Source organism: Rhipicephalus microplus, chromosome 7, assembly GCF_043290135.1.
Source record: "Rhipicephalus microplus isolate Deutch F79 chromosome 7, USDA_Rmic, whole genome shotgun sequence".
Lineage (NCBI taxonomy): Eukaryota > Metazoa > Arthropoda > Arachnida > Ixodida > Ixodidae > Rhipicephalus > Rhipicephalus microplus.
In genome coordinates, this window is record NC_134706.1 from 85,849,218 (window position 1) to 85,874,005 (window position 24,788).

The 24,788-nt window shown below is 46.6% G+C and overlaps 1 protein-coding gene across 2 annotated transcripts in view; it reads right to left on the reverse strand.

The window, feature by feature from the left end:
* Positions 1-7,927: 7,927 nt before the first annotated feature.
* eIF3l (eukaryotic translation initiation factor 3 subunit l) overlaps positions 7,928-24,788 on the reverse strand; it is a 49,298-nt gene continuing 32,437 nt past the window's right edge. For both annotated transcript variants that reach the window (XM_037431500.2, XM_037431499.2), the window contains exons 15-19: positions 22,540-22,603; positions 13,754-13,795; positions 12,882-12,974; positions 11,134-11,214; positions 7,928-8,030 (exon numbers count right to left, since the gene is read on the reverse strand). In XM_037431500.2, the coding sequence (XP_037287397.1) occupies positions 7,998-8,030; positions 11,134-11,214; positions 12,882-12,974; positions 13,754-13,795; positions 22,540-22,603 (313 nt within the window). In that variant the 3' untranslated portion in view covers positions 7,928-7,997. The remainder of the gene's footprint in view (positions 8,031-11,133; positions 11,215-12,881; positions 12,975-13,753; positions 13,796-22,539; positions 22,604-24,788) is intronic.

The following is a 24,788-nucleotide window of genomic DNA, read 5'->3' on the forward strand; positions in this document are numbered from 1 at the left end:
TCTTAGTTGTTTTTGTTTTTCTCAAGCGGTAGCAGTTATGAACACCGGCGGTAGCGGTGGACAACTATGGCGCCAAAAACAGCCCCTGTGATCTCACAGCGTGTAGCTGTCAAAATGCAGCTACAACTCTGCATGTATAATGGAGTGCTTAACGTATTACATGTTCATAGAACACCATAGATTAACAAAAAAAAAACAAAAAAAACAGTTGTGATTTCAATAAACTAGATACAGTAAGTACGCTAAAACATTCGCTATTTCAATAAATCGCAGATACATCAGTTTCTTGCCTATAGGCAAATAGATTGAAGCTATTACGGGCATCTGGGGTGAAATGGTACCAAACAGGCAGTTGTTTGCTGACGAACACTCCTCACAAAGCATGCATCGCATGGCAGAGTGTGGCAAACACTGCACCAGTAGACCGTTGTAGTAATGCGAAATGTAACGTTTTCTTGGTTATCTTGCGAGAAATCACCATAAGCGAGAAAAAGGGCATTTCTGCTTGTTTGGCATACCACAGATTAAGAAGAAATTACCCTCAACATACTGAAAAAAAGTGCAGTACAAGGCTTCGAGAGGCATGGCATACCACAGAATAAAGAGAAGCCGTCGTCAGCATACTAAAAGAAAGTGCAGTACGAGGCTTCGAGAGGCATGTCTAGGAACCACGAATAGAGAGACCACCGGAAATGTGAAATTGTCTGGGTGCTCACAATTTTATGTGCGAGTGCACGCTGGATCTATCTATCTATCTTAGAGAGACTAAAGAAAGGCAGGAGAAGTGACGGTGAGTATTCAGAAACGCTCCTCGACTCGACCTTCATTCTTCACTTGACAGGGTTGAGCACTGCGCCGCTGCTCGGCTGAAAATGATGCTGCGCTACTCAAGAATCGCAGCAGAATTATCGCTGATATGCAGTGACTTGCCGCGCCTAGAAACGGCGTTCCCATCGTTTTTTTTTTTCAAGTGAAGGTGAAGCGTTGAGTGAATGGACGTTTTAGAATACGGGGGTATGTGTAGGGTAGTGACAACCACTATTCGGCATCGACCAAGGGCTACCTTGGTTGTAGCCTCGGTGGTTGTGCAAGGTTGTTCTTACTGCTCCACAAACCCTGAAAGGCCGCATTTTGGAGCATTGTTGGAGCAGTCTGTCTAGCTTTAACGAAAAGTAGTACGTAGTAGTAAATGGAGCGGTATTCCCAACGCTGCCCGAATGTTTTATGGGCAGCAATTTATGGCGTGGCGAGTATTACACCTAGCTATAGTATACGCTGCAAAGACCCGAAGAGAAACTAGCACAATTAAGAGGAGCTGTGCAAATAGCAAAACTATGGGTTATGGTGACCCCGCTACTAACTGTAGCGGATGATCACCGCGGGTTCACGCTTAGCGAGCCACAGGGCCGCGACTCCGTCACCTACTCGCGTGTAGCGCACCGCTCCGCGCGCGCTCAACTAACAAGGCGTTTAGCGCGGCGCGGCAAATAGACAGTGTTCTAATGCAAAAGTACACAACACTTTATTGCCTCTGGCGGCACCCCGAACAACAGTACAACGTCCGCTCCCGGGACGCGGAGAGCAAAGGCACCCGCATGCGGACGTTCACGATAAGGGGAAACCGCGAGCACGTCGCAGCTGGCAATGGCGAGTTTTGACACGCCGGTGGGGAAAAGGTCCCTCGCGGCTATGCTGCGCACTCTCGCGATGGCCACTGGGCCTGGTCGCGAGTGTTATGGCAAACCTCGTACGCGTAGGCTTACGGCAAGTGCGGCTCGGTGTGGTACGACCACTTCAAGCACTAAGCACCGCTGTGGGCTTAGCGTACGGTACCGAAGCTATCACTCAAGTAAACACGCCTACCGAGGAGCCAAAGGCCACCACAGGCAGGCTACAGCCCGGCGATTCCCAAAGGGGACGCGGACGAAGGAACTTAAAAGTGTGGCAGCTTGGGCTAGTTGGTATGGCATGACGACAGTGCTAGCGCGAGAACAAAACGACGACACAGAGACAAGAAGGACACGGTATAGCGCTCGTGTAATTTGTGTCTCTGTGTCGTCGTTTTGTTCTCGCGCTATAACTATTATCGAAGGAAACACGTCACAGATGAACACGTGCTTACCCTGCGCCGACCACGGAGGAGAGAGCGCCCCTCCCGGCGTGCACGAGACTCGGCCTCCCGAGAACACGTGCCGCGCCCGGGCGTGACGCCATCACACGCCGTAGCCAGAACAACGGGAAAAAGAACACGGAGAGCGGCCGTACGGCGGAATGCCCACGAAATGGTCGCGGGCGCGCCTCAGATCCCCACATCCTGGTCTCCTCAATTCATTCTATGTACCGGTCCGCAAAGGCAGCCGGTCGTCGCACATGCATGCATGCAAAGACGCAATGGGCGACAGCTAGCCTCAGCCTAGCCCTGCAACTGCTGCAAAAAATAAATAAATAAATAACACAACCAACACACTTGAGAAATAAAAAAAAACATATATTTGGCCTGCTGCAGCGTTCTGGGGGTGGGGGGAGGCTCCGAGTGGCCCTACAGTTCTAACAGACGGTCCACGTTCATAGTGGCGACGCCGTCCATCGGTGGCCTGTCGCTGGTTGCGGGCGCGGTGGCAGCCCTGAAAGCAGTGCCGCGAAAATGGGGGTCCTCCCCCATTCGCTGTTGGCACAGGGCCGCCAGGTCGGTGTCCGAGCGCTGGCTGAGCGGGGCTGGTTCCGAAGCCTTTCCCGTGGTGGCCATCCCCTCAGCAGCCACATTTGTCACGCCACGTGCATGACAACCTTATAGTGGCATTGGTAGCGCACCGTCACACGGCACGAGGCGCAGAATTCCACCGCAGCATCGGTAGGCAGTTGGGCGCCTCCGGCTGCCTTCTAGATGTCCGCCAGTGTGCAGCCCCGGAATGGCCACGGGACACGTTCCAGGGGCAGGTCGCACCGAATACGCCGCTGCGCCATCCAAGGTGTGTCGCTCACAAAGTAGCGTGGCACCTCCTGCCCCTCCTGCCGCGCGCACGTGGCCATGCTTCGCCTTGGCGTTTTGGGGACCGGTAGTGGTGCCGAAGTTGTTGGTTCCGGCCGCCGAGACGCCCTCTTGGTAGACTTGGGTGGTACGACCACTTCAAGCACTAGGCACCGCTGTGGGCTTAGCGTACGGACCGAAGCTAGCACTCAAGTAAACACGCTTGCCGAGGTGCCAAGGCCACCCCAGGCAGGCTACAGTCCGGTGATTCCAAGAGACGCGAAAAAAGGAAACACGTGCTAACCCGGCGCCGATGGATGGATGGATGTGGCTGTACATGGTAGTGTATAGGTGTTCTGCGGCTGTACCCTTCAGATCGGGCGGCGGCTAACGCCACCTAACCGTAATACTTAGTGAACTAACCACTAGATTTGTCTTTTTTTTCCCCCTTTAAATAGTGAAGTTGAGGACTGGTACTTTGCATTGATGGGTTTAATTTTCACTCGTGCCTTGACTTTAGCCACCAGTCAGATAACCTTCTAGTTAATTCTACCTGCTTAATGTCTATTTTGCCCTCCCTGTCCCTAAACCCCAGTGCTTTGAAAAACTCTGCGCCATCATCCTGAACTATAGGGTGAAGCCCTTTACAGAACATTATCAAGTGTTCGGCAGTTTTTTCTTCCTCTCCACATGCACTGCATACCGTGTCTATTTGGCCCGTTATGTCTTGGTTCGTAATACTGCCGTCCTGGCCTCAAACAGTAGAGAACTGCCCCGAGTATTATCATAGATCCTTTCTTTGGCAATTTCCTGCTTAAAAGTTTGATAGATCTCCAGTGCCGACTTCTTAATCATGCCCATTCTCCCCATGTCAGTCTCCGTTTCCTTCACTTTCTTCTTAACCGATAGTTCTTTTCGGTTTGGCCACATGCTGTTATCTAAGTATTTACCAGTCAATTTTCTGGTTCGCTTCCTCCATTTTGTATCGACATTCTTCATGTACAAGTAGCTGAAAACCTTCCTAGCCCAAAGCTTCTCCCCCATTTCTCGCAATCGCTTCTCAAATTTTATCTTGTTGCTAGTTTCCCTGCCCTCAAATGATGTCCATCCCATATCACCTTGTACTCTCTGATTTGGTGTATTCCCGTGAGCTCCTAAAACAAGCCTACCTATTCCACGTTGTTAATTTCTAATCTTGCTTGAACTTCTGATCTCATGCACAAGACCGCGTTGCTGAACGTCAGACCAGGAACCATGACCCCTTTCCATATTCCTCTTACAACATCATACCTATTGTAATTCCACAGTGCCCTCTTTTTCATCACTGCTGCATTCCTGTTACCTTTAGTCGTCACGTATATTTAGTGTTCTCTTAGGTGCTCGGTCCCATTGCTTATTCATATGCCCAGATGTTTGTATTTATCTGTTATCTCTAGCGTGACTTTCTGTATCCCAAGCTCACCACCGTCATTATCATTAAAAATCATGACTGTTGATTTTTCCTTACTGAATCTGAAATCTAGCCTATCTCCCTCATTACTGCAAATGTCCATCAATCTCTGCAAATCTTCCTTGTTGTCGGCCATTAGCACTATATCACCAGTGTACATAAATGCTGATAGTGCCTGATTAATGAGTTTTCCTTGTTTGACGAAAGAGAAAGACGAAAAAGTGAAGCCAAGTCCACTTCCCTCTAATTTGGCCTCTAATCCCTCTAGGTACGTCATGAATAATAAGGGTGACAGAGGACACCCCTGCCTAAGCCCCCGTTTCACCTCTGTGGGCTTGGATACCTGTTTTTCCCAGTTTATAACTACCTTGTTACTTTTATAGATTTCCTTTAAAAGATCAATGACTCCATCTTCCACACCCAATGTGTCTAGTATTCCCCACAAGTCCTCTTGAACCACGCTATCGTACGCTCCCTTGATATCCAGAAATGCTAGCCACAGGGGCCCCGAGTTCCTTTCTGCTATTTAGATGCACTGTGTCAGTGAAAACAGATTGTCTTCCGACCTCCTTTGTTTCCGAAAACCATTCTGAAGTTCCCCCAGCATCCCCTCATCCTCTATCCATGCCTGCAGTCTTTCCTTTATAATCTGCATCGCCAGCCTGTAGACCACTGATGTCACTGTTATAGGACGGTAGTTGTTTATGTCAGCTTTGTCCCCCTTTCCTTTATAGATCATGCTCATCCTGCTAAGTTTCCATCCATCGGGGACTTCACCAATGATTATTGTTCTGCTGACTGCCTGTCTCAAGGTCTGTTTAGACTTCGGACCCAATGTCTTTATCAGCATAATTGGAATGCCATCTGGACCTCTTGATGTACTACTTGGAACCCTCTTCTCAGCCCTTTCGCACTCTCGTTGTAAAATTGGAGCCATTGCGCCACTTGATTCATCCTTGTCTATTGTGTTGCATAAGGCACTTCTTTGTTGAAATTTTTCTGTCACCCTTGTTCTTATATATTCAATAGCTTCGTCCCCTTCTAGCCTACCACCTTGAGATGTAGTTATAAACCTTTGCTCTAGGCTAGTCTCATTTCTTAGGGAGTTTAGATGGTTCCAAAATTTCGCAGTTGCCTTTCTATCTTTTTTTATGTACTTCTGCCAGCCACTGAGCTCCCTTTCTTCTAATCTTTTCATTGATCAGAAGGGATGCATACCTTCTACAGCTTAGAAAGATTTCCCATTTTCTTTCAACATCATCTGTCGATTCACCCCGCTGCTTAGCATGTCTGTGTTCCCTAGATGCTTCCAGCCCTTTTTCTATGGCTCTCTTGACTTCCTCATCCCACCAACTCTTGGGCCTGTGTATTCTTTTCCGGGGTGACTTGTCACGTGCCTTAGCAAGCTCTAGTCCAAACAGTCTAATTAGATTTGTGTATATCCACACAGTTTTATTATCTTCAGTGATTACTTTCTTGATTTGTTTAGTAGCAATTTCTATTTGCCTTTCTGAATGAAAATTTTCCTGTAGTTGCTCATCTTGTCTCCTTCCACTTTCGCTGCTCTTCCAAAACTTAGCTTGATGCGTTTGTGATCACTACCCTGACTTTTGGAGTTACCTTAATCTATGTGCATTCCCCTGAGATTATCATACATTCTATGTGACATCAGTGCGTAATCTATCATTGATGGCAGCCTTCCTACCTCCCATGTTATTTGCCCTTCACACTTCTTGGTACTGTTGCAAATGATCAGATCATGCCTTTCACACATATCCATGATCATTTTGCCTGTTGAGTCAGTATACCCATCTATATCTTCTATGTGCGCATTCATATCTCTTAGTACAATTATCTCGCACTCTCCTCCTAATTCCTCAATGTCCTTTGATATACACTCCACCATTGCCTGGTTTTCCTCTCTGGCCTTTGCTCCCGTCCACAAGTACACCAAACCAAGGGGTGTCATCTGCCCAGCTACTTTCCCTCTTAACCATAAATGTTCCATGCATCCCTGCTTGAGTCTTTGCCAGCCCATGCTCTTATGTATAAATGCACCAATTCCACCCTCCTTTTTGCTGCCTTCTGTTCTAGTGCAATATTCACATACGTAGTACAGATTGCAAGGTGGTTGCTCCATGTCCCAAAGATATGTCTCCACAACCCCATATACCATCAGCTCCTCCTGCCTCAACTGCTCGTCTATCTCTTCCCACTTTAACCTATTCCTGCTACCCTGCATGTTAATATAGCTTATGTCTGACTTAGCTCGGCCCTTGTGCTTACGACGATTTCTTCTCCCACGGACTCCGTGGGAGAAGAGAGCGCCCCTCCCGGCGCGCACGTGACGCCATCTATCGCCATCTTCGCCATCTATCGCCACGCGCCGTTGGCAGAGCAATGGGAAAGGAACACGGAGAGCGGCCGTACGGCGGAATGCCCACGAAATGGTCGCGGGCGCACCTCAGATTCCCACAGGGTGCAAGGCGAATTCAATTATTGAAGTGTGAATGAAAATTCAATCGAATATTTTTTGAATAATTTTAAACACTTTGAAGCGAGACAGCAGAAAAGAAACTGGGAGGATTGTTAAGCATAATTAATGATGAGTGCGAATGAGCACAACTGATAAGAGTGGACAGAAGAGAGGGCAGTGCTATGTTCCCTCCTGTTGGTTGCACCGATATGCAATTATAATCGTGTACCAACACACCCAGTCCTACAGTCTTCTTAGCATATTCTTATCAGATAGCAGCATGAAAGAGTTTTGTCTCGCTAGCTTGACAAACTGTTGGTGCGGTGCTGTTTTGTGGTCGTCTTATCAAGAATGAGGCAATGCACAGGCCAAATCATATTTATGTACCTGATTAGATGTAGACAAAGAGTTTCCATCAGCACTTTACACATGAAAGGCAAAGATGCCATTTCTTCAGCCTCCCCTCCTTTTCATACTTTTCTGGAAGCCCAACTCATGTGGCAAACAAGAGCGGGCTCACTTTGAGGGCCGAGTTCCAAATCTGCGTCCTAGACATCAACATATACAAGCGCGCCTGACATTTTGGATGCTAAAAGCTTCCTGCATACAATTTTTCAGACTTCCTGCCTAAATTTCAGATCCAAAACAGTGTTAATTGAGCCTCACCTCTGCCACATATATCATCTCAATGTTGGAATTGGCGTTTTCTTTCAGTCAATATATTTGAGACTGTACTTAAGCCTGAATGGCAGCTTTGCCGCAATAAGTGTGATGTGGTGAAGCATATTAAAAATCTGAAGAGGCCACTGTTAATTGGACGTTGAGTGTACTTATCTTTGGGAAGTTCGAGTAGTAAAATTCTGGTGGGAATCGAATATTAAAAAAACTCTTTAAAAAATATTCAAAATTTCGCATGAATGCACACCTTTACAATTAGGTGGAGCAGTGGCACTGGCGAGTAGTCTTTCAGAATGTGAAATTTTATGCATGGCAGTTGCACAGCCTGATGCAAAAGATAAACACAAAAAAGGAATGTTTTTCTTTTCTTCATTTTTTCATCGAAACAGTCTTCAATTCCACGTGGCAGTGCTGTGGGCACTCGTTCACATCTGCAGACCACTCAAAGTCCGGTACAACTGGAATGGAAAAATAAAAAAAAAAAAAAAAGAGAAGTCATTGTTTATCATGAATGCAATTGAAACACACCAGGCATGCCTCTTTCAAACAACCATTTCGAACGGTTCATGCAATAAAATTTCAATCTGTGCAACCTTGAAACTGCAAGACATTTGAGGGTACCACAGTACAATTAAAAAAAGACAACGGTGCCACTGGACTGACCTGAGCACCTCCAATGATCACCCAAATATATTTATAATGATGCTGTGGAGCAAGCATACCATAGAATAAACAGTATTTTTTGCAAGCCTTTGTTTAATGATGGTTTCACAAAAATGGCACTATAGAAGTTTCCAGTGCTCATATGATGGGTGACAAATGCCCACTGGCCATAGAAACAAGTGACTGCCATAATTAAAATCAAATTGTGACATTTTATGCGCCAAAACCACAATGACAGCTCGAGGAATAAGTGTGACCACCTAGGGTTCTCCAAATCACACCTAGGTCTAAGCACATTAGTGTTTTTTATGCATTTTGACCCTGTCAAATTGCGGCGATTGTGGCCGGGAGTTAGGACGCAGCCTCGGCAGTGCAATATCATAGCCATTGAGCGACCACCAGAGATGCCAGAGGAATACAGGCGAATTTCGTTAAACAGAACACGCAGGGACTAGGAAATTTTTTTTGGATTTAACAGGAGTTCCACTTAATTAATGAGAGATGAACAGGGGTGAAAGAATTCAACTACAAAACCAATCATATTAGATGCATTTACAGTCGCCGACCGATTTTTCGGACCTGGCGGGGACCGAAAAAAAGTACGAAAAATCGAACAGTCCGAAAAATTCGTTTTCGCCAAAAATCTGAAGTTTATTGCATCAGGCAGGTTTAAAAAAGTCCTTGATGCTGCCTTGCCTCAAACTACGCTTGGAGGCAATTTGGTTTGCCCGTATTTGCGCCAAGGTGACATCGTCGCGGTAAACGCTCAACAAAATTGTCACCGCGTTGGCGATCTCCGCCGCCGACAGCTGCGGGCGGTCGTCGTTGTCGTCATCCGACGACAACGACGACCGCCATCCGGCGTCGACCGTCATCCGGCGACATCTAGCTGCGAACGTCCACTCTCTATTAGCTTGATTATGGCAGCTTTCTTCTCCATCGTCAGGGTCGTATACTTCCCACGCTTCTTCACACCACCTGGCTCCCGCGATGGCACTGATGGCGGAGCCATGGCACCGAGAACACAAAATTCGATGCCGCAGATAGCCGCTGCGAAGCACACAACGTCTCGACGCTACGCGACGCAACACGTGCAGAATGGCGACTGAAAAAAGCTGCAACGACGATAAAAGAATCCTTCTTTCGCCTCGTCCCCGTGCGATGTGATGACGATAGTGCTGACCGAAGACGAAAAAACGGCATCCATCACCGCGTCTTTTAAAAAGCAAACACGGCCTCCGAAACTTAAAATATGGCGTGCGCATTCCAATCTCGGAGGCAGAAAAGGCATCTGAAAACCAAGCTTAGCCAAGCCGACGGAAAATCCAACATGGCGGCGTTTACAATGGTTTGGGGCGTAGCACAAAACGAGCGATTTAGTCCGAAAAATCGAACTTTCAGGGGCAAATTCGTCCGAAAAATCGGTCGAAACAATGCATTAGCTCTATGGGATCCCTGACGGTGCATTTATGAAGTCCGGAATATCCAACAAGTCCGAATTTTTGGAGTCCGGAAAATCGGTCGGCGACTGTATTCCGTTTACGCAGCAATATCACTTACAAAGATTACCGTTCACTGATAGTCTACAGTGCTAACTGTGGACAGAAAGTACAAGTGTTCACACAGATTTCCAAAGTCACGCTACTTAGAGTTGCACCATCCAATCAAAGTAGCAAGAAGTAAGACAATACCAATGTTGCCAAGATGTGCTAATATATACAAAAAAAGCTATAGGTGTCAATTACACTCAAACCTCAATATAACAAACCCTGATATAAATATATTTTTTGGTTATAACAAAGTAAATGAAGAACACTCTTGCAATAGATACAGTGTTAAGAATGTACATTTATATCGAATTTTCGGATATAACAAACTTATTTTCGTGTAAGATACTATTTTGTTATAATGAGGTTTGAGAGTAAATAGAATTGAACTGGACCTTAAAACTCTGGTTGGTTACGTACTGAAATTTTGACAACCGGCCAGGCTGGAAAAACCAAAATGTTTGTTGCCAAGCCGAGCAGTGTTCACAAAAAAAGAATGCAGCGCTTATTTCGCGAGGCAACATTTGCGTTGGGAAGTAACGCTGACACGTTACCAGAACGGCAACTCGTCAATGCCACATGCTCAACGAATTCATTTGCCACGATTGTAACCCCAAGCATTCGTTGTGGAATGCCTGGATGACTTGACCGTGGATGCCGGTGCTGTAAGCTTTTTTGAAGAATGTGAAAGCTCTTAGCTCAATGTCATACAAGTGCAACGTCGACTGAATTCACTAGCGAGCTGAAAAAGGGCCTGCTCAATAAGGCAGAAAGCTCGCTTCAAGACCAACAATAAAGCTTAGAGATCTGCCTTCAACAAGCACATAAAGTTAAAAAAAAAAAAAAAAAAAAAAAACATTGTAGACTTTTGATCTTCTTATCAAGTGAAAAAATTGTGCTGTTTTATACTTTACCAAACCCAACCGAGCAGACCATCATTTTAGTAACCAACAAGTAAAACATAAATACAAAAGTTTTTAGATGCAGTGTTTTATTTTATTTGAGGCTAATAATAAACTTATGCAACATTCCTTCAAATAATTTTCTGGGAAAGTTTGAAGACAATCAGTTTCTGAAATTTCTCTGTAAAGAGTATCAATGGCTTCAGCATGATCCAATAAATTTATTAATTAAAATCTGCACCCGGTAACCAGAACTGTGAGACTTGAGTTGACACCCAAACGAGTTTTCCTGGAAATGATCTTCAAAGATGAAATGATGAAGTCGGTATTATTGAATTTCTCGACTTGTGCAGAAGCCACTGATGCTACCTATTTTAGTAACATGTCAGAAAGCGAGCCTGTTCAGCAGACGTTCGTACAGCATCAAAGTTTGGATTGGCTTGGCTCACCTCCTCAAACTTGTGGTACTGGCGGATGTAGAAGTCACCATAGCGCCTGGCCACCTTGGTGTCAGCTATGTGTATCATGTCCTGCAAAGGAGACCGCAATCAGACATTGCATAGCAATGTTTGTACAAGCTATTAACACTGTATGTCAAATATCCGTAAAACTAGTGAGATCACGGTAGTCTGGCATGAAAAAATTGTTGAGGTGAATTGTTAGAGAAAAGGCATGGGTGAATATTCAAGCTCTTCAAACGCTTGCCGAATACTCGAACCTCATTATAACAAACTTGCATCTTACATGAAAATAAGTTCGTTATATCCAAAAATTCGTTATGAAGGTTTATTTTTAACACTAAATTTATTGCGAGACAATTCTTTGCTTACTTCGTTATAACCGATATTTCATTATATCCAGATTCGTTACATCGAGGTTTGAGTGTACTACTGTATCTGAGCTCGCTTCTACACGAATCCCAATTATTTGCAATTTGGAAGCATTCAAAACGAACAAATAGACATCCACTATGCTGCACAAAAACACCCCTGAAAAGGTGGTTTTACTGCAGCATGAGGGTACTATGTTGTGAAACCACTAACCTCCAAGGCAAATCTACACTGTCAAGAAGCCACACATTCAGGTTAATTAAATGTGCATATTACCCACACCAACTCGGATATTTGTAATATGTGCCTGCGCACATACTTGATGGGAAGTTACATAACTACGCATGCAAATTCTTCCAACCTCATGTGCCTTCCAATACCCACTGCCCCAAAGTTTGTGCTCCGCGAGCAGGCACAATCAAGCAGTCTGGCACGAGCTTGCGGAATCTGCAAGAACTGTGTCCACACCTGTGCATACGATCGTGTTGGTCGCCGTACTAAGGCACCAGCCGTCAAGAAAGCTTGGTGCCAACTCTCTGGGGCGACCTTCGCAATGGCAGACTTCACAGGTGGATCACCAGAACGGTGACTCGCCAGTGAGACACAACCAAAGGGACTGATCTTCCACAGACGTAACTCCGAATGTGCAAGTTGACACATTCAGATGACTTGACCGTGGTGAATGTAAGCTGCGTGCCGTTCCCAGGTAAGTGAAACGCAACAGAATTTCAGTAATTGGCAATGAAACCAACACTTGCAAGGGCCAATAAAGAGAAAAAAATTATGTTTCTTGTATTAGAAAGTTTCAATTTCACAATACCGAACAGCACTCTGATCTTGAAAATGTGGTTATTAAGCACAGAAAAATAAAATACATGTGATGAAGACACCCATTTGTAACATGCATTTTTCGTGGCAAGAGTAGTGCTATTGGTATTGCAAAACAGTAATCACACCTTTAATAATTACACATTCAATTTAAAATTGCACCTTTATATTTGCAGGGTTTTTCATACCAAAACCACAATATGATTACGAGGCATGCCATAATGAAGAGCTCCGGATAACTAGATCGTCTGGTGTTCATCAACGTGCAGTGCTATCGCACAGTACACGGCCATTTGGCATTTCTGGCTCCATCGAAACTTGACCACCGTGGTTGGAATCGAGCCCGCGACTCTCACGTGAGCAAACGAGCACTCTTTAAAATCACTGCGCCGCCATGACATACCTGCTCACACATTCCGCATTGCACGAAATTCTAATGTGACATTGGAATCATCCAAAACTTAGGCGAAGACAGTAAGGTTCACACTTGCAGCCAAAGACACATTGAATTTGAAGAAGTGGCAAGTTCTCACACTCACCCTGTCAATGAAGAAGTCGACATCCGAGCCTGACTGGAATTCACCATCCAAGCTGCTCGAGCCTTTGGTCCAGACAACGTTCTTCATTTTGTGCTGCGACAATGAACAAGCGGGCAAAGACATTGCTTCAAAAACCAACAACAAAAGTGCAAGAGCTCAAACAACGAAACGTGCCATGCCAAATGGTGCAAAGCAAGCTATTTTAACCGCAATGCAAATTTTTTGGGGTCCCTGACTTTTTTTTTGGTTGGTACCGATCGTTCAAGTTGAAAGTACAGTCACCGATCATGCCCCTATTAGCCCCTACACAATTCTACGCAGCTTACTACGCCATAAGGTCAATCTGCCAACCATAAGGCCTAACAGTAGACAGTCCATTAACAAGAGGCAGGCACAGAAATGGCAACCAACTAACCTAGAGAATTAGTGAATACTAAAAGCTCAAATACCGCAATGACGTGCGCATCAGCTTTGACTCTGCGCTATTAACCGACAAGAAATTGCTTACCTAATTGCTAACTGTATGCAACCAACAAAGGTCTTACTTTTCACTATTGCTTTGTTGCTGCAAAATTTCACTCATATGACCAATATTTCAAACAATAAATTCTACTTGTAAGTAGCATCCGGTTCCATTGACTTATCTGCATCCTGCTTTTCGCCCAAGAATAAACGACCAAGTCGCCCAAGCTTGATGGCCATGGTGAACAGCGAGTTGGCCTCGAGGTAGCTAATTTTGCTTCTAGAGATAGCTAATTTTGCTTTTGTTCTGGAGTAAAGAAAAGACTTCAAGCATGACAAACAGTGAATGAAGGGGCACTGGTTAGTCTAAGCACAGTGTGATTTTTTTCAACGTAAGCCACTGTACTCACCTTGAAGCTGAGGAGGTGACAATGGAAGTTTCTAGTCTTTATCTGCACAGACAAGAGGGAACAGTCAAGCATTTCCTTTTTACCGATCCTTCTTAAGTCTGGTGTAATTAACATCAGTACAATCTTCAACTAACAATTTGGGTGCCGATTGACACGACTGATTATTTCCAAGCATTTCCTTTTTACCGATCCTTCTTAAGTCTGGTGTAATTAACATCAGTACAATCTTCAACTAACAATTTGGGTGCCGATTGACACGACTGATTATTTCAATAACTCTGTGTTAAGTACACTTGCCCGTGGGATCAAAATGTTTAAGGACAACTAAAATATCGCATAATATGATTCTCAAAGTCATGTTTAGCATAATCCGTGCTTTACAACCACATGGTCACCATGAACTTGACAGAAATAACAATACCTTAGCTTTGTGACGTTACTGGTGGCTCTTCAACAAAACTACTAAAGTCTGCAGTGCTTTAGACAAATATCTACCGTATAAATCGGAATATAGGTCGAGATATATTCAATAAAACAACAAGCTAAAGTCGCCCCTCGTCTTATATAGCAGTGTCTAGCCGACAGTGCACCACTATCTGGCAACATGTGGCTTGCATGTGCATGAGAAGCTGGACACGGCCATATTCGCGTTCAAATCCAATAGTAGCGTGTTTTTTTTCGCTCTTGTCTGTTTTTTTGTGTTCGTGATTTGCCTCTGATCTGTTCCAAGTTCTTGCTCTGCTTAAGGGGGGACGTGGGTTCTAAATTTTTTTTTTTAGTGTTTTGCTCAATTTTAACCAAACTTCACTACCTAAGCTAGTTTTTCATGCTGATTTCAAATCTCTAATTTGTTTCTTAATATTTCAAGTGGTTTAGAAAATATGAAGGTCTGAATCTGAATTATTTGCATACTTCTTGGCAATTTATTCTTGCTAAATTCAAAAAGTGAATGCATAATCCCAATGACGGAGACTTGCTGTAGGGGGTGATGCTATTTTTATCCATTTGAAGGCATTTTATAAGCAAGAAAACGGACGAACACTTATGGTCACTATATTACAATAAATTTCTCACTAAAATCTTCAATGGTAATTTTTGAAGTGATGCTAGAGAAATAGAAATAGCATCATCCCATAGATCATGTCAAGACGAATAAAATGATACCAACTTTGTCGCATTCACTCAAGTTCAACATAGAAAAACCCCCGTAAGGCTGAGTGCAATGTGCGAAAACATCGAACTGAAAAAACGCGTTTGAAGTTTCTAGCAACTGTAACTTTTGCTAAGGTGAAGCTACAGCGATACTAATGACATCATTCTGTAGTTCCATATTATAAGATAAATGGCCATGCTAAATTTCACTGTACCCACCCGAAATACTGCTCACAGCTTGTTCTAGAACTATAAAATAGTCATTGACTCAGCATGAGAATTATTATTTTTTTACTTTGTGGTCATTCCAGTGCCTTGCAAGCGAAAGGAACACAAAAAAATCATGTAATAATGTGGTCCTTGGATAGACAACATATTTACACAATGTTTAGATCTAAAACCAAGAATATTTAGTGTTGCGAAAATTCTCACTATTTGCCATCATGACTGTTTACAGCAGACCAGGGCTGTAAGCAGAGTCCCCTGCTGGCTTGTGACGCTTTGAAAGTCTTTCCTTTATTGAACTGCTGTCGAGATGCTCTCTTTGCGATTTTTGCAGCCTGCCCTTGTCCTTCCTAAGGCTGCGACACACCAAGTTATTGCCAGCGCTGTAGCCCAGCTTCTCGGCAATTTCCATGTTGCTCTTGGTTGTGCCTTGGTTGAAGCGGCTGATGGCTTCGGCAACTGCCCTTTCAATGCTCCGCAAGGATGCATGCTGAGTTTTGGGGGCCTGCTGCCAAATCATAGCGTGCAGGCTCTCACTTGGGTTCTGGGTGATCCCATCGCTGCACCTTTCCAAGAGGGCATTGTCGCTCAGCCGCCTAAACACAGGCTCCAATGGCTCAGTTACGAAATCAGGCAGGCTGTCCTTGTGTGGTGGCGGCTTCTCATTTTTCGCAAGAGCTCTCTGAAATTTGCACCAGGATTCAGGGCCTTCAGGGCAAAGTTCATGCTTTGGTGCCTCGTCAGTTGAAGACATGTGGTTCAATCAAAGTTGCTAGAACAGCCTTATACATACCTGGAACATCGTTCCTGTGGCTTCTCAATGCGTTCTCAATCTTTTGTTGCGTAAGTCTGCCCTTTCCACCAAGTGAGTCACCTTGAGCTTTTTTTTTTTTCTTTAGAAGGGTACATAAGGCAGCTCCCATACGCTTGTGTACATGTTTTATGCAGTCCTTTTGGCCACCTTTATGAAGCCGTACACCTCTTTTTCTGTGAGTGCATGGAATGTCCTGCTGTCGCCGTCCAACAGCATTGTCGTATAACAAAGCTTGTGCTTTTCAAGTGACCGCTCAAACAAGCGTAGTGCTGCCTCCACTTCCATCTGGCCAGCATTACAATCAACATTCTTCAGGCACAGAGGGGCATGCTGAATGAGCCAGGCAGAATGTCCTGCTTCTCCTTCCTTGGGTCCTGTGGTGCAAGCCAGGCAAAAGTTAGATAGCACGATATGGTCTATCACGAGGCCACTGTACATCTCAACAATGCAGCCAACACACATATGCGAGCTATGTCCACGCATAAGCCAGGTGCCATCATAAATGACGTCGACGTTTCCGGACGCGTTGCCGAACTCCGCATGGAGCTCCTTGACGCGAGCAACGCTCGCCGCTTCGCACTCGGCAGCAGTCGCACAGCAGGCTTCTTTTATTATATTCATGTGGCTTTGGTAACTTGTGGTGAAGCCCTCGATGCGAAATATTCATCCCAGCGAAGAAGTCCGATAGAACCGTTGCCCCCTTGCCGATACTGTTGATGGCCTTCATGGCACGCATATTAACTTCAAACGACCTTATTTTGGCGTCGGTCTCGTCGGCTATATGTGGGGACGAAAAACGCTCTTCGCGAAAGTCACAACTGCCGCATGTGACTATGAGCTTCGAACACAGCCCGTACTCTTTCTTGGCCTTTGAAATAGTGACGCTTCTTTCACTGCATTCTGGGCATGCGACAAGTCTAAATATTAATAACGAGCGTATCGCCGCCAGATCAACAATAACAAATTCTGCCCCGTTTTCTTTGCCACCATCCTCCAGATCAATATATAGTAACTCAAACTTACGTTCCGTCGCGCACTGCGATGCGAGTGATGCCTTCAAGCATGCTGCATTTCTCGCGCACTCAGCAAACTCGTCCGCCGAATAAAACGCCGTGTCAATGTGGTCTAAGATGCTGCTGGAAGTGCAAGATGTCGATCCAACGACGACACAATCCAATGAGGTGCTGCTGCAAGGCACAGGAGAGTGCACCGCTTCGGACACAAGCGGCCGCGGCTGCGCGCCGTCGTCGGAATGCGCCGCTTCGGCAGCATCGGGCGAAATCGGCTGCACATTGTCGGCTGCTTTCTTCTGGCGGGCATTCCACGGGCGCCTCCGTTTCTTGCCGTACGCTTGGCGTGTCTTCTTCTTTAGACGAGCATCTTCAATCATGCCGGCAAAAGACGAAAAGTCAGTGCGTCGGTCGCGTAGCACAAGCAGGCACGTGCGGGAAGCAGACGAACAACGTGCGCGAATGAGAACCGGCGGCCGACGAACAATATATATAAAAAAGAGCAGACAACTTTGGCCGCATCAGCCAATGGGAAGCGAGGAACAGGGGGCTCGCCTGGTGCACGCGCGCTCCGGCCAATCAGCGGCCCGGAAGGGGGCTCCGAAAAAGGGGACGAAGGCAGCCGTTCTGTTTAAGCGACGCCATTTTGAAGGGTGGCAAAATGCGCACAAAGGAATCAGCTTCAAAACAAGCCCAAGATGGCGGCGATCGGCTGACTGCCTCGCCGCCGGCGCGCGCGGGAAGTTTGAACGAATCTGACCTGCCGTGGGTTGTTTTGCGGCTCCCGTGGCGACTTCATAATCAATTTTAATCCATTTACTGATCAAATTCAGCGTTCACAATTTGAGGACACGTGCTTATAGGTCTAAAAATTTCAAATATCACATTTTCTCAAAATCGACTTTTTGGCCATTTTTCACCATTCTAAGACCCGCGTCCCCCCTTAACATTGGGTTTCATTTTTGTGGTCTTTTTTTCGTTCACTAAATATGAGTAGCGGTACGAGAAGGCAGTACTCAGCTGCGTTTAAACTAGAGGTTGTTGAGTTCGCAGAAGCGAATGGGAATATGGCTGCTCAGCGCCCCTTTGGTGTATCAGAAATAAGCGTGCGCTATTGGAGGGTGCAAAAAGGGAAGCTGCAGATGTGCAATCCTCGGAAAATGTCATTTCGTGGGCGAAGTGCGGTTTATCCACAGCTGGAGGATATGCTAGGGAAGTTTGTATGGGAAGTTCATGCGTGCTCGCTGCCAGGGACCGTGGATACCATTCGCAAGAAAGCTGTGGAACTCGCTCGAGAAGCTGGGCTCACGAGAGAAGAGTTTCGTGCACCAAACTCTTGGGTGCGTCGATTCATAAGATGCAAAGGATGTTCTTTCCGTTGGCGCACATCCATCTGTCAGAAATTTCCAGGCGAGTTCGAGGACAAGCTCATAAACTTCCAGCGCTTAGTGAACCGGCATCCGGAGCAGAACGACTACATGATGGGGCAGATTGACAATGCCGATGAGACCCCCGTGAGGTTTGACATGCCTTCATTGACCATGATCATGCAGCGCGGCGCCAAGGATATGAAGCTGTTGTCCACTGGCAACGAGCACTCACACTTCACTGTCATGCTGGCATGCATGGCAGATAGTAGAAAGCTTCCGTCCTTCATCATTTTCAAATGTAAGACGATGCCCAAGGAAGTGTTCTCGCCCGGTGTTGTCGTTCGCGTCAACAAAAAGGGATACATGGACGAGGCCACGATGCTCGAATGGATACGTGTAGTCTGGAACCGTCAGCCAGGTGCACTGCTGCGTCTTTGCAGCATGCTGGTATTAGATGCGTTTTGTGGTCACTTAATTGACGCTGTGAAACGCACACTGGGTGATGGCAAAACTGACCTCGCTGTCATACCCGGTGGTATGACGTCCACCCTCCAACCGATCGAAGTTGTGTTAAACAAGCCCTTCAAGGACCGAGTAGGGCTGTAGTACCAAAAGTGGATGTTTGGCGACAACCCAAAGACACCGACGGGCCGCCTACAGATGCCTCCGCTTGCTACTGTTTGTGGCTGAGTGCTTTCTGCCTGGTGTTCCTTGCCAGATTCTATCGTAGAAAATTCTTTTAAGAGGAAGACAATGCACTGTGGGAGGTAGCCAGCGACTACCGTATTTACTCGATTCTACCGCGCCCTCGGTTGTAACGTGCACCCGATTTCCACCGCGAAAAAAAAAAAGTAAGACACCAATTGCAACGCGCACCCATTTTTCTCGCTGTCTCGCATGATCACACCACTCGAAAAAACGACTCCTTTTGGGAGCGTCTTCCTTAAATACGAGGTACGGGTGAAGCTTGTGCCCATCTGACGTGTAACAGAGCATTGCCGCCACTGTAGTTTTACCGTGGACCGATGTCAGCACGCGAACTTGCTTCGCCCCCTTTTTCTCGACGGTTGTGGTGCCAGGCATGTCGAAGTAAAGAGGCGTCTGATCGGCATTCCCTATTTGCCCAAGCAGGTAGCCGTTGTTGCGCCGCAAGTTTAGGACGAACCTCTGAAAACTGTGAAGCTTTTCATCGTACTCCTCCGCAAAACTTTTCGCACATGCATGTTCCCTTTCGGAGGAAAAAGCCTTTCCTCTTCATAAAGTTAGTTAGCCAGCACCTGCTCGCTTTAAACTGGCTCCGCATTAGACCTTTTTCTAAGACTAATTGCATAGCCCGCACTTGGAGCAGATCTGTCGTCACTGGCCTGCTGTGCCGTTCGCTGCTCAAGCACATGCTCGCCGAGCAGCTCTTCAATTTGCGGAAACCGACCCTGCTGTGGTCCACAGAAGCCTTTGCGTGAAGCTTTGCTGTCGACAATCTTCTGCTTTTGTTTCCGCCGGTCCCGCACGCACGTTTCGGGAACTCCAAACGACCGCGATGCAGCCCGTTTTCCTTCCATTTCTGCACACGCGATGACTTTTATTTTGAAAGCCGCATCGTGGTGCACACGAGTTTTGGGAGTCGGCCCTTCCACGCTGTCGATTCTAATGCACTACTAGATGACGAACTCCTCAGCACACGTACGAAGTGCCGCACATGGGAAACACATAGGCAGAAATGGTCGACGCGCCATGCCAACACACGTAGGGTGCGGCCATTTTGGATTTGCCGATGGCAATAGATTGACCGTAATTTTTTTGTTCGTACTCGATTCTAACCCGCATGTGATTTATGAACTCGCTGAACTGGAAAAAAGGTGCGCGTTAGATTCAAGTAATTACGGTAACTCTCGCCTTCAGAAGACAGTGGTGCTTTGTCTGACGAATAGGAACAGTTGCGATAGTGGGTGAGGGGAGCTCCGACGATCGGGTCCGGTGCACCCAATTAGCAAATACAGTTGGGTCCACATATAACGGCCCCACTCAAAACGAACTTTCGCTTAAAACGAACAATATCCGTGTGACCGTGAAAATATACATTGGTTCAATGGCACAAAATCGCACTCACAACGAACGTCTCCGAGTGCCGCTGATCGGTTACAGCGAACAGAGTCAGTGGTCTGCCGACTTCCCAGGAAACCAATTTCGACCACCGACCAGGCATCGGCGAGGTGCCCATACATTCTTATTGTTAAACGCCGACCCTGCCTCCGCGCCCCTCTAGTTGCCGCTATCCCCGAAGGCTTTTTGTTACGCACCCCTCCGTCCTTTGTCCCCCCGCTACTCTGAGCACTCCGCATCGCCAGACGAGGCCCGTGTTTTCACACTGCCACCGATCTTTCGAAGACCGGTCGGCCATCTACCCCGTTTTTGATCGCTGGTACTGTCGTTGGCGTCACCGGCCTGGAGTGACCACACCCTTTGCCAAAACCGTCGGCCGCCGACTGTATCCGATAGTCTGCGTCTAGTGCACGCGCGTACGCTAGCTACCCCACCGGCTCTGATAATTTGCAATTCATTTCGTGTTTAGGACTTGTTCTCGCTCACATCACACTCGGCTCAGCATGCCTTCTGCGCGCGTGCGGAAGCGCGAGAACACCTGTTAATTTGCGTGGAACGAATTGCAAAGTATCGAAGTTCATGAAGCTACGCAAACCCGCCGGCGCAACAAAACGATTTTTTGACCACGGCCGCCGCTTCTTCGAACACCGCCGTGCGCACCGTTTCAGGCGGCCATGCACTCTTTCCAAGTTTTTCTACGTGAGAGTTTCGCGGACCTTTCAAGCAAGCTACCCAATCTGCCTCCTTGCCATGTATATTGGTTTTCAAGGTCGCCCTCCCGCCGCATCCTCCCCTCTCTTTACCCTTCTCTCGCAAGTCTGCTCTCTTCTCTTGATCACAACCCCCTCGCCTGTCTCCACCGCTCCTCGACGCCCATCATGCTGGCGCGAATAAGTGTCGCTTTCCGACTGGAAACGGGCCCAGAGCTGTTCCACGCGTTCTGGCATGTGTGTCGCGTATGCGCATCTTGCTCGCTCTTGGTGTGCGTGTGTGTGTGGTCATGATGGCCGACAGGAGGACTAGCACGCTTTCTCGTGCCGCTCAACAAAACTATGAAAGTGTGACCGCTTGGCTTGAGCGTAATCCGCGCATTAGGTGCCATGTTGTGGAGCGCTTGCTCATAGCTGTTGACCACTTGGCAGCCAACTTGCCGCTTCGGGCATCCCGGTATTCAGCTGTGGAGATGGTGAATATTTCGTGGGCGGCGGTGACGACTACATGCGCGCAAAGCTGTTTTCACGAGGCCGACTTCGTCGACGTCGGGTCCGATGCCGAGCCTGAAGCTTCCGAACAGGACCACTGCGACGGCGATTTGTGGCAGCGCGTCGTCGACTCCGATCTGGGAGAGTGGGTAAGACATCTGTTGTGATGGTTTAATTACGGCCGATGACGATGTCGACCCTGTGGAACCGTGCACAGATTGGGGCATTGTGAATGAAGTACGTAGCGAGAGCGATTTGAAGAAATGGGATTACGAGAACGACGTAACTTCGGAGCTAGTGCTTGATGTAGCTTATGCCAGGGCCTCGGCGAACGAGCACCCTGCCGTTTTAAATTAACTCGAGACCGCCTTTATCGCTTCTGCTTTGGGGGCAAAAAAGTTTGTTTTCACTCACAATTTTTTTTTGAAAGCTGTGTTTCATTTACTACGAACTTCTGGATACAGCGAACGGATGCCGCGTCATGCTCAGGTTCGTTATAAGCGGGCTCGACTGTAAATGTCGTTCGGCAATTTTGGGTTGTTTTCCTTTTTTTCTTTTTCGGTAACCTGAACTTGGGGGTCGACCTATAATCCCACTCGACCTATAGTCTGGTTTATATGGTAATGCACTCTTAAGTAAATACGGAGCAAAAAACATTCAGTAATCGAAAGTCAAGTCAGAACAGGAATCTCCGGGTGACCAGATAATGCCACAAAAATAGCATGAACGGACAGAGGCACTTCAGCTGGTGCCCCCTTGTGGTGCAGAGGCAAACATGGAGCGGAAGTGGGGGGGGGGGGGGTAAATGGGGGATTACTAGTAAATCATTCAAGTTTTCTCGTGGTTCTCGTGAAGTCTTAATTACGAGTTGGAAATCGTAGAAAAAAAGCTAGAAGACTTTATGTTGACTTACATCACTGTCCTCAAGAAAGCTTGCCAGTTTTGAGACGGGCATTGTGGTGTACAGTTTCAGGAAGCTGGAAGGAAAAGAATAAAAATGCACCACTTTTTCATTTATAGGCTCAAAAGCAAGTGTAAAACGCAGGACTTGTAGAGATGTACCCCATGGAAACAGTGATAGCACATAAAGAAAAAAAGGCACTATAAATAATCTCATGCCTAGCTTTCACACTCTCATATGAGCATACGAACTTATTCAAGAGACTGTACAAAAGATGCAAGCAGTTAACAGATAGGTATGTCTCATGAAGCATTTTACTAGTAAATGCTAATTACTGTATCAGCCCCCCCCCCTGTCATTTTTAAAATATTGACACAACCACGATAACTGTCCGATAGAAAAAGTTACACTGAAACATCACACCAAAATGAGGGTTAATAAAAAAATAAGGTTAAGGTAATCGATGACTAAAGGCTAAAAAAATGTTGGCCGCTCCATTACAGCACCAGTCAAGACTTGACAGGCGCAAATGTTTCTGGACGACCAAGGCAGAGGCCGCCCTTGCCAGCGTGCCACCAAAACGGTGGGACGCCAACGGACATGGCCAACAACCTAATTTACCACGATCGTAACTCCAAACGCCGAGAATCGTAACGCCTGGATGACTAAATCGTGGTTGCTGGAGTGCTACAGCGTAAGCCATGAAGCAACGGGGGTCAATCAAGAAAACCAACCCGAAGTTTCTGTGCAGAAACCAGCATAAGTGATCTTTGCATGTTACTGCACCAAAATCTTCACAATTAGTACTAAATACATAGTAGAAATAACGAGGTCTTTCAGCTGCCATGGCCCCCCTAGAAAAGAAATTTATTACAATGCGCACACCATCTTGAATTATTGCAGCCACTTGTGGCGTCTGATTATACTGCATTTACTCGCATAGTGGGTGCACTCTCCCAAGTTTTTCTTTCAATCTTACCATCCCACAAGAAAGACGAGAATGAAAAAAGTGAAACTGGCACTTACAATATTAAGATAGTGGTGCTTAACAATGGCAAAGATGAGACATCTTCGTGGACTTCCATGTCTCGCACTGTTGTGATTTCCTTCCTAGTCTCAACACTCTAGGTCACAGTTTGTGTTCAGCTCGATTGCTCTGATATAGCATTGATTACCGTATTTACTCGATTCTACCGCGCCCTCGATTGTAACGCGCACCAGATTTCCACCGCGAAAAAAAAAAAAAAAAAACCCTTAAGACATCGATTGCAACGCGCACCCAATTTTCACGCTGGCCCGCACGATCACACCACTCGAAAAAACGACTCCTTTTGGGAGCGTCTTCTATTTAAATACGAGGTACGGGCGAAGCTTGTACCCATCTGACGTGTAACAGAGCATTGCCGTCACTGTAGTTTTACCGTGGACCGATCTCAGCACGCGAACTTGCTTCGCCCCCTTCTTCTCGATGGTTGTGGTGCCAGGCATGTCGAAGTAAAGAGGCGTCTGATCGGCATTCCCGATTTGCCCAAGCAGGTAGCCGTTGTTGCGCCGCAAGTTTAAGACGAACCTCTGAAAACTGTGAAGCTTCTCATCGTACTCCTCCGCAAAACTTTTCGCATATGCATGTTCCCCTTCGGAGGGAAAAGCCTTTCCTCTTTATAAAGTTAGTTAGCCAGCACCTGCTTGCTTTAAACTGGCTCCGCATTAGACCGTTTTCTAAGACTAATTGCATAGCTGCACTTGTAGCAGTTCTGTCGTCACGGGCCGCTGTGCCACTCGCTGCTGCTCAAGCACATACTCGCCGAGCAGCTCTTTGATTTGCGGAAACCGACCCTGCTGTGGTCCACTGAAGCCTTTGCGTGAAGCTTTGCTGTCGACAATCTTCTGCTTTTGCTTCCGCCGGTCCCGCACGCACGTTTCGGGAACTCCGAACGACCGCGATGCGGCCCGATTTCCGTCCGTTTCTGCACACGCGATGACTTTTCTTTTAAAAGCGGCATCGTGGTGCACTCCAGTTTTTGGAGTCGGCCCTTCCACACCGTCGATGCTAATGCACTACTAGATGACGAACTCCTCAGCACACGTACGAAGTGCCGCACATGGGAAACACATAGGCAGAAATGGCCGACGCGCCATGCCGACACACATAGGGGGCGGCCATTTTGGATTTGCCGATGGCAATAGATTGACCGTAATTTTTTCGTTCGTACTCGATTCTAACGCGCATGCGATTTATGAACGCGCTTAACCGGAAAAAA